Consider the following 9519-nt stretch of genomic DNA (forward strand, 5'->3'; position numbering starts at 1 on the left):
GGGGGAGATGGAGGAGGAGGAAGAGGAGGAGGAGGAGCAGAGTGTGACAGACAGATGAGGAGTTGCAGCTCGTTGTTTCAGGCTCCACGCCGCACACACTATGAATTATGGGAGGTTTCCTGCAGTCACAGACTGTCGAGGTCGAGGGTTCGATTCCCTGTGACAGGCACGGTTACTTAGAGGATTCTGGGAAGTACTCTGATTACTTTAAATGTAGTGTGTATCATGTTATGTTATGGGTGGATTTAAAGCCGCAGTCACGTGTTTCTACACAGCAGCCAATAGTGAGCGAGCGCCACACCTCCAGTCTGCAGGTTCAGTCAGCAGCAGCTAGATATAATCAACAATAATAAACAATAATCAACAATAATCAACAATAATAAACAATAATCAACAATAATCAACAATAATCAACAATAATCAACAATAATAAACAATAATCAACAATAATCAACAATAATAAACAATAATCAACAATAATCAACAATAATAAATGTCTTCTCACTGACGTTGGCATGACGACGTGTTTCTGCTTCAGTGTCTTCTACCTGGACAACAAACGCTCACACCTTTAAACGAGCATGAACTCCAGCTGGGAACACACACACACACACACACCTCCTCTGTGTGTGTGTGTGTGTGTGTGTGTGTGTGTGTGTGTGTGATGAGTTATGTCTGCTCCTCACAACAATCAGATGATTCAATTTCAAAGTTACGATAAGATAAACAAATAAAGCAGCTCTGACGCTGAAATCTTCTTGTGTTTTATTGAGTCTTTGAAGGCACCGCGCCTCGTTCAGGGAGCGCCGACACTCAGACGGACAGACTCTCTCTGTCTTTAGCCAAATTACCAATTAACCGTCTCCTCCTTAATTTAATTCATTAGAGCCGGAGCTCTCGTCCAATCACAGCGGCCCAACCGCTGGAATGTTTTAATGGAGGCAAAGACGTGAACGTTGATGACCTGAAACCAGCCGGGAAGAACAGGCAGAGCAGCTTTAGACAAGAAGAGCCTGAAGAATGAATATTCATGAACTGTTCACCAAGATGATGATGATGATGTTTAGAAGAAGAAGAAGAAGAAGGTTTGGGCCTGAAACCTTCTTCTGCTTCTTCTTCTTCTTCTGAAATAAAGGCATTTCTATTTGTGCTCATGTTCTTCCTGATGTATCTGCTCTCAGGTCTGAAAATGATTATTTGTAATTTAATGTTTGAGCAGCTCAGAGAGCAGAGGAGGAGGAGGAGGAGGAGGAGGAGGAGGAGGAGGCTTCACTAAACATAGAATGAGTGTTCTCCAGCAGTGTGTTCACAGACTACACCTCCGGCTCTTCCTCCATCGCTGCTCTCAGGTCAGCTTTCAGAGGAACGTCTCTGCATGTGGATGAATATTGAAGCGGCAGCTGTGTGGGTGGAGGGCTGAGCGGGGTGAGCGCCGAGAGGATTCATTCACACCGCCCGGCCTCCATCTTTCTACTTCCAGCCAATTAAAATTCATGGTTGACGCGGCTGGAGATGGAGATGATTGTGAGGTCAGATGTGGAAGCAGAGAAGAGCTCGTTTAAATGCATCTTTTAATTTTAATGAGTGCTCAAGTCGATTAATGTGTCTGTGTGCAGAGCATCGGGTTTCCTGACGGACCAATCAGATTCATCGTTTACATCACACTGACCTTTAGACCAATCAAATCAAAGCAAACGTCTGTTTAAGCTCAAACTTCTTCTAAACTGTTTGTTAAAGACTCGAGAGTCTGAGAGACTGAGACTAAGACTGAGACACTGAGACTGAGAGACTGAGACTGAGACTAAGACTGAGACTAAGACTGAGACACTGAGACTGAGACTGAGAGACTGAGACTGAGACACTGAGACTGAGACTGTGACTGAGAGACTGAGACTAAGACTGAGACTAAGACTGAGACACTGAGACTGAGACTAAGACTGAGACTAAGACTGAGACTAAGACTAAGACTGAGACTGAGAGACTGAGACTAAGACTGAGACACTGAGACTAAGACTGAGACACTGAGACTGAGACTAAGACTGAGTCTGAGAGACTGAGACTAAGACTGAGACTGAGAGACTGAGACTAAGACTGAGAGACTGAGACTAAGACTGAGACACTGAGACTGAGACTAAGACTGAGACTGTGAGACTGAGACTAAGACTGAGACACTGAGACTAAGACTGTGACTGAGACTGAGAGTCTGAGAGACTGAGACTAAGACTGAGACACTGAGACTGAGACACTGAGACTGAGACTAAGACTGAGACACTGAGACTAAGACTAAGACTGAGACTAAGACTGAGAGACTGAGTGACTGAGCGACTGAGAGACTGAGAGACTGAGACTAAGACTGAGACTGAGACTGAGACTATGACTGAGACACTGAGACTAAGACTGTGACTGAGACTGAGAGTCTGAGAGACTGAGACTAAGACTGAGACACTGAGACTGTGACTCTGAGAGTCTGAGAGACTGAGACTAAGACTGAGACTAAGACTGAGGGACTGAGACTAAGACTGAGAGACTGAGACTAAGACTGACTGAGAGACTGAGTCTGAGAGACTGAGACTGAGACTGAGACTAAGACTGACTGAGACTAAGACTGAGAGACTGAGAGTCTGAGACTAAGACTGAGACTAAGACTGAGGGACTGAGACTGAGAGACTGAGACTAAGACTGACTGAGAGACTGAGACTGAGAGTCTGAGAGACTGAGAGTCTGAGAGACTGAGACTGAGACAGCAAACAGCAGAATCAACCAATCAACCAGCAGCAGCATCCATCATCCACCATCATCCATCATCCATCCGTCCTACCTTCTTCAGCTGTCCGCTCCGGGTTCCCACGAACACCACCGTGTGTTCTCCATAGGTGTAAGCAGCCACGGCGCCCATTCCCTCGGTCCGGTCCTCGTACAGTGGAGAGCCCTCGATGACTCTCAGGCCTCCGAGCGGCTGGTTCAACACCAGGCCACAGAAATCATCTCCGATCTGCTTCGGCTGTGGAGAGAGGACGGAGACGTTACGGAGACGTTACGGAGACAGACTGATGAACCCATGCTAGTCTGTCCTGTGTCCTCGAGTAAACTGTAAACTGTGCACAGCTCATTTAAATCTGAAGACTATAGAAAGATCTGCTTCTGTTTGAACAGACTGAAAGTTAGCTCACAGCTAACGTCATCAGTGACTGTTTGACAACGTTTAGTTCAGGGTCAGTAAGAACACACTTTAACATCACGATGACATCACGATGACGTCACGATGACATCACTGCGTGACTGACAGAGTCGTCGGCCTTCAAACTGATGCTAACTAAACTACCTAAGCATGCTACATACTGTCTGGTGTGGACTACAACTCTGGCATGCAGATCCAGATTTATAAAACTTGTGTCACTGTCCAAATATTTCCGGACGTTAAACAAAGCAGCTCAAACAGGCTCGACAGCTTTAAGCGGACCACAGACTGACTGTAGACCTGTACACAGACTGACCCACATGGTAACACAGACAGACTGACCCACATGGTAACATAGACAGACTGACCCACATGGTAACATAGACAGACTGACTGTTGTACCGGGGCCTCGGTCCCCACATGGTAACATAGACAGACTGACTGTTGTACCGGGGCCTTGGTCCCCACATGGTAACATAGACAGACTGATTGAAATGTCAGTGAGGTCGTCTGTAGTCGCATTTCTTATGTGTGAGTGTATAGAAACAGGGCGGAGCGGGTTATTACAGGGTCCACACACACACACACACACACACACACACACACACACAGAGGTTAGCTAACACCCTGTCATTAGCGGGTTCGGGCCTCGATGCATCACAGCAGCAGAACAGGGCGGAAACACAGAAATGTTGGTTTAACTGGACTTCTGAGGACTCGGATCAGCTGATTTCAGTCTATTTAAAACGTTTGTTACTGAGTGAACGTCCCGTTCTCGTAACTTTATCTGTCTTCACAAAGAGTAAAATGACACTTATACGTTCACAGATACTCTGACAACAGACGGAGTCTGATCTCTGTTTGCTTTCTGCTGATCTGCTGTCACATCTTCACTTTCAGGATTAAATATGAATCTCACTGATAAATCAGTTCAGTTCAGATTATTGATCTGATGAATGAAAGCTGAGCGGCTCACACACAACTGTAATTAGTGACAGCTGATGCAGTGCAGTAAAAACACACAGTAGAGTACAGTAAAGACACAGCAGAGTACAGTAAAGACACAGTAGATTTCAGTAAAGACGCAGTAGAGTACAGTAAAGACGCAGTAAAGTGCAGTAAAGACGCAGTAGAGTGCAGTAAAGACAGAGAGAGTGCAGTAAAGACACAGTAGAGTGCAGTAAAGACAGAGAGAGTGCAGTAAAAACACAGTAGAGTACAGTAAAGACACAGCAGAGTACAGTAAAGACACAGTAGAGTACAGTAAAGACAGAGTACAGTAAAGACACAGAGTACAGAAAAGACACAGTAGAGTACAGCAGAGTGCAGTAAAGACACAGTAGAGTGCAGTAAAGACACGTAGAGTGCAGTAAAGACACAGTAGAGTGCAGTAAAGACACACAGTAGAGTACAGTAAAGATACACAGTAAAATTTGGGGCAGCAGGCGTGGCCTTGGCTCTGTGGTTGGAGTTGGTTGGAGCTGGTATCTGGACCGGTGCCAGTCCAGAACTGAAGCAGTGAACCGGACCAGCCTGACATATTTAAGACTCACTCATGTTGAAACAATATTCAGCTGCTCCAGGCAGACAGACACTGACGTACTCTGAGTACTCTGAGTACTCAGAGTACTCTGGAGTATGAGGACGAGTATGAGGACGTTCATCAAGGTACTCTCAGTGATCAACAACACGGAAACATGTTCTGACTCACGGGAGGTGACACGGTTCAACAAGGACACACACACCTGAACACACACACACAGGACAGACTGTTACATGTTGTGCAGACAGGCGACCTGCTGGTGACGCTTAATGAAAAACAAGAAACACACAAACACTTTACATCACACACACACACACACAGACACACACACACCCCACCGTTTTTGATAAAAGAATGAGGTCAGAGCGTGGACACACTGGCCCCGCCTCCTCCGTCTCTCTCTCACACACACATTAACACACACAGACACAGTAACACACACAGAGTAACACTCACACACTCACACACACACACACACACACACACACACAGGTCATTAGCTCATATTTCATCACTCTGGTCAGCGTGTGTCTGATTAGCTGTGATTGGTTGATGAGTTAGCTGGTTGGTCGGTCAGATGGCTGGTTGCTGTGGGCAACACCCCCCCCTTCCCAAATCCAAACCGGGCCCCCGGACTCGGATCCTGGCGGGATTCCCTGCCCGGTTGCCATGGTTACCACTGCAGGCCATTACCGCCATGAATAAGAACATCGTCTACCCCTGACCTGAAATAACCCCGCTGCAGACAGACAGACAGTAAAGGTGTGTGTGTGTGTGTGTGTGTGTGCGTGCGTGCGTGCGTGCGTGCGTGCGTGCGTGCGTGCGTGCGTGCGTGCGTGCGTGCGTGTGTGTGTGTGTGTGTGTGCGTGTGTGTTGCAGCCTCAGGGCAGCCTCTGGCCTGATGATGTTCCGTATTCTCGGTGGAGAACGAACAAAGAATTGCAGAAAGTGAGACAGAAAGACGAGCTGGTCCTCGTTTAGCGGCTGAAGCTGAACGAGGTGAACGTTAACGACTGATTCATTAACACACCTGTTCACATCAACACTCAGGTGTGCACCTTTACAGTTATCTATCATTACACCAACACGTTCATCACCACCTGAGATTAGACTGAGCAAGCTAATCACACATAGCATCACAGCGTGCTAAAGTAGCTAACCACTGCTGCTGCTAACTGGATCTGCTGTTAGCATGTTTACAGAACCAGGCTCAGCAGGACCGGGTCGGACCTCAGCCTCTGAGACCAACAGGGACTAACGTCACAGTACAGAGGTGACTTACAGACTCCATGATGGAAACATTGATCAGCAGTGAAGAGCTAACTGAACTGACTCACTGTTAGACTGGACACTGCTGGTTCAGAGGTTCTGTCGCTGTGTTCACTGTTAGACTGGACACTGCCGGTTCAGAGGTTCTGTCGCTGTGTTCACTGTTAGACTGGACTCTGCTGGTTCAGAGGTTCTGTTCGGTCTGGCCATAATGCTACCTCATAGCGCTAGCTGCAATGCTAACACACACACCATCTTGGTTCACAAACAGACTGAACTCCAACGTTTCTTACCGTGTGGATGCAGGGCAGCTCCTTGTTGAGTAACCACGGTAACGAGAGTCGCCCCTCCCCGCGGTAACAGGAGCGAATCCTCTCTCTCATGGCCAGGTTGATGTCGTGGAGGGTAAACAGACAGAGGACGGTCTCTCTGGGAGGGTTAGAGCGATTTTTCTGACCCTGAAAACGGAAACACAAGCAGAGTCTGAGAGGTGCCGGTTCAAACCCTGAAGCAAGGCACTGCCACCGACCAATCAGTAACATCAGAGTAAGATGCTGAAGGTAAATCACCTGTGAGAAAACGACGAAGAGGACGTCGTCGTCCTCGGACAGGCCGAGTGCATGGGCCAGCCGCCGCCCTGGTTTCTGTTTGTAGGCGGCCTGAACCAGTCGGTACTCGACACCGTCCTTGGTGCAGCCCAGAGGAAACTCCACGTACGAGTAAAACTCTGTGTCGTTGGAGCACATCCGAACGATCTTCGAAGTGAAGAACTTCTCTCCGCCCGCGTCCATCTGCGTCAGCTGCGTGTCCAGCTGCAGGGTCAGGAAGTAAACGTAGGTGCGGCTGGAGAAGCCGTAGACGTAGTAGATGTCGAAGGCCGGGTAGAGGGACAGCGTGTCTGACGGGATCTTGATCTGTGAGGAGACAAACTCGTCCTGGTAGACCAGCGAGAACATGCTGACGCTCTCCTCGTCTGCCACCAACTTCCTGCTGGACAGCGTGGGGAAGTACTCCGACTTCCCATCGATGGCGGCGCCGATGAACAGGCGACTGCCGCCCTTCAACGGCTTCTTCCTCTTTGGGTCGGCCGTCCAGTCATCCTCACCAACAACCACACCTGGAGAGGAGGAAGAGCACATTTTTGACACTTACAGGTGGCTTCATCAACATGAATAAATGAATGAACCAATCAGGAACATGCAACCTTTTTTCTACAGCGGGAATTTAACAGACGATTTTAGTCCCTGTTTATCTGGGATACGAGAACTTTTGTGAGCAGTGTGTGAGTCCTGAAATCATTTTCCAGGCAGGTCAACAACCATATACACCATGTGACCTTCAGGGCAGGGTGAGACAACGACCCACAGGTGACCTGAACGACCCACAGGTGACCTGAACGACCCACAGGTGACCTGAACGACCCATAGGTGACCCGAAAACACACTGCATGCGGACCGGCTGCGTACTCCGCCGTCCACCAACTCACACATAATCCGCTTGTGATGCGCTCAGGTGCGTCTCCACCGGCCACCTAGCGTCGCGAGAACGCACGAGATCTCGTGACTTCACGCATAATCACGTGATATTTCCGGCTGTAGTCTCTCTGACTCCTGCGATGACATTCCACGCCGCATCTTTTTTCTGGTGTCCTTATATCTGACTAACATGGAAACGGATCGGCTCCGTTGCCGTGGCGGACACAGTTTCCCATTTTGGGCCACCTAACAGCTTCAGCCTGACACTGTCTGCTGGTGCATACAGTCATACATGTTGATGCTCCACATGGACTCTGAGTATATTTGGGCTCAAAGGTGAAAGAAAAGTAAGAATAGCAGAACCACATGAACCTGCACCAAAAACACACTGTTTATTCATATTTAAGTAATCCTCATGTATGACAGCACCAAGTGACGTCTGCTCAGAGAACTCGTCCTGTCCCAGAGCTCTGCTATGAGCTGTGTTGACACAGTGTGGCTGTCAATCATCGACAGTCTTCATCCGGTTTTTTTGTTCAAACTAAAAAAAACTACGGCAGCTGATTCAGAACAAAAACCTGCAAAACATTCTGACACATGACTGACAGCTGCAGGTGGAGGTGGAGAGGACAGCAGCGAGCAGACAGAGTGTGTTCGTGATTCAGAGAAACGACCTGAACACCACAAACTGTTTAACGAGGCTGACCGAGGCTCGACCGTCACCGGAACCATGAGCCGAGCTCAGCACAAAGTAGAGGGAAACTGTTAGCTCACCAAAGGTGAAGATTACATGCTGCATGATGGTCAGCTGTGTCCAGCTTACCTGCCATCCCATCAGCCTCTCTGGCTCCGGACAGGTAGTGCTCCTTGCGATGATGCGGCTCTCCCAGTTTGAACAGGTCGTCCAGTTTGAGGAACTGACAGACGCCCTGCCAGATGGAGCCGCACGCCACCAGCCTGTTCCCAGTGTAATCCACCAGTAAGAGCTTATTCACGTTATCTGACGACTCCAGCCTGAGGGCAGACAGACAGGTGAGTGTTAGACAGGAAGACAGGTGAGTGAGCACAAAGACAGGCATGAGGACAGACAGGTGAGTGTTAGACAGGAAGACAGGTGAGTCAGCACAAAGACAGGCATGAGGACAGACAGGTGCACCGACCTGTGAGCGCAGGCCCTGACGCTGGGCGGAGGGTAACACTTGGCGTTGTCCTCCACAGGTCCGGTCATGTGACTCCTCAGCTCCGTCAGATTGGCCGACAGCTTCAACACTCGATTGACGGCGCCGACGAACACCACGCCCGTCCTCCGGTGGACCGTCAGGTGGGTGAGGGAGGTGTCGAACGCCCGGTACACCACCCGACCCGACGCCGCGGAGGGAGGGGGAGGAGCAGCCGGGGCAGAGAGGAGGGGGGTGGAGAGGAGGAGGAGGGAGAGGAGGAGGAAGAGGAGAAGAGAGGAAGAGGAGGAGGGGGAGGAGGGGAGCATGGTGGATAGAGAGAGGAGGAGGAGGAGAGGATGGAGGGATGGAGGAGGAGAGGAGGGGAGGAGGGGAGGAGGAGGAGAGAAGAGCTGACTGCAGGTCTGATGAAGAGTCAGCTTCAATCGGTCATGACTGGAGAGAGAGACAGGCAGAGAGAGAGACAGGCAGAGAGAGAGACAGAGAGACAGGCAGAGAGAGAGACAGGCAGAGAGAGAGACAGTTAGCTGCAGGAACATAACAACATAATAAGTTCTGTCTGTGAGCTCAGACCGGTTGGTGTTTGGACCGTGAAGAAGAAGAAGTCGTTTACAGGGAATGCTGACGGGGAGCGGAGCCGGTGTCGTGCCAGAACTGGAGCCGGATCAGACTGTATCATGGATCACGTTAGCTGCTACGCTCAGCTCAAAGCTATAAATAACATCAGCGAGCATCAAGCTAACGCGACGCGCTGACCACAGAGCGACGTTTGTTACGTTAGCCAGCAGGCTAATGTCTCAAAGTATGCTCAACCACAACACGACAAAATATTAATATAACTGTTTATATAACTATTATTATTATTATCATTATTAT

The 9519-nt window shown here is 49.1% G+C and overlaps 1 protein-coding gene across 1 annotated transcript in view; it reads right to left on the bottom strand.

Annotated features, from left to right (window-relative positions):
• Nucleotides 1-9519, bottom strand: part of plxna3 (plexin A3) — a 70173-nt gene that overhangs the window by 45770 nt on the left and 14884 nt on the right. Inside the window, 5 exon segments of the mRNA XM_027275545.1 lie at nt 2819-3001; nt 6284-6448; nt 6560-7107; nt 8289-8479; nt 8626-9078. Of these exon segments, the coding sequence (XP_027131346.1) occupies nt 2819-3001; nt 6284-6448; nt 6560-7107; nt 8289-8479; nt 8626-8951 (1413 nt within the window). The 5' untranslated portion in view covers nt 8952-9078.

The sequence above is a fragment of the Larimichthys crocea genome, unplaced genomic scaffold (genome assembly GCF_000972845.2).
Source record: "Larimichthys crocea isolate SSNF unplaced genomic scaffold, L_crocea_2.0 scaffold148, whole genome shotgun sequence".
Lineage (NCBI taxonomy): Eukaryota > Metazoa > Chordata > Actinopteri > Sciaenidae > Larimichthys > Larimichthys crocea.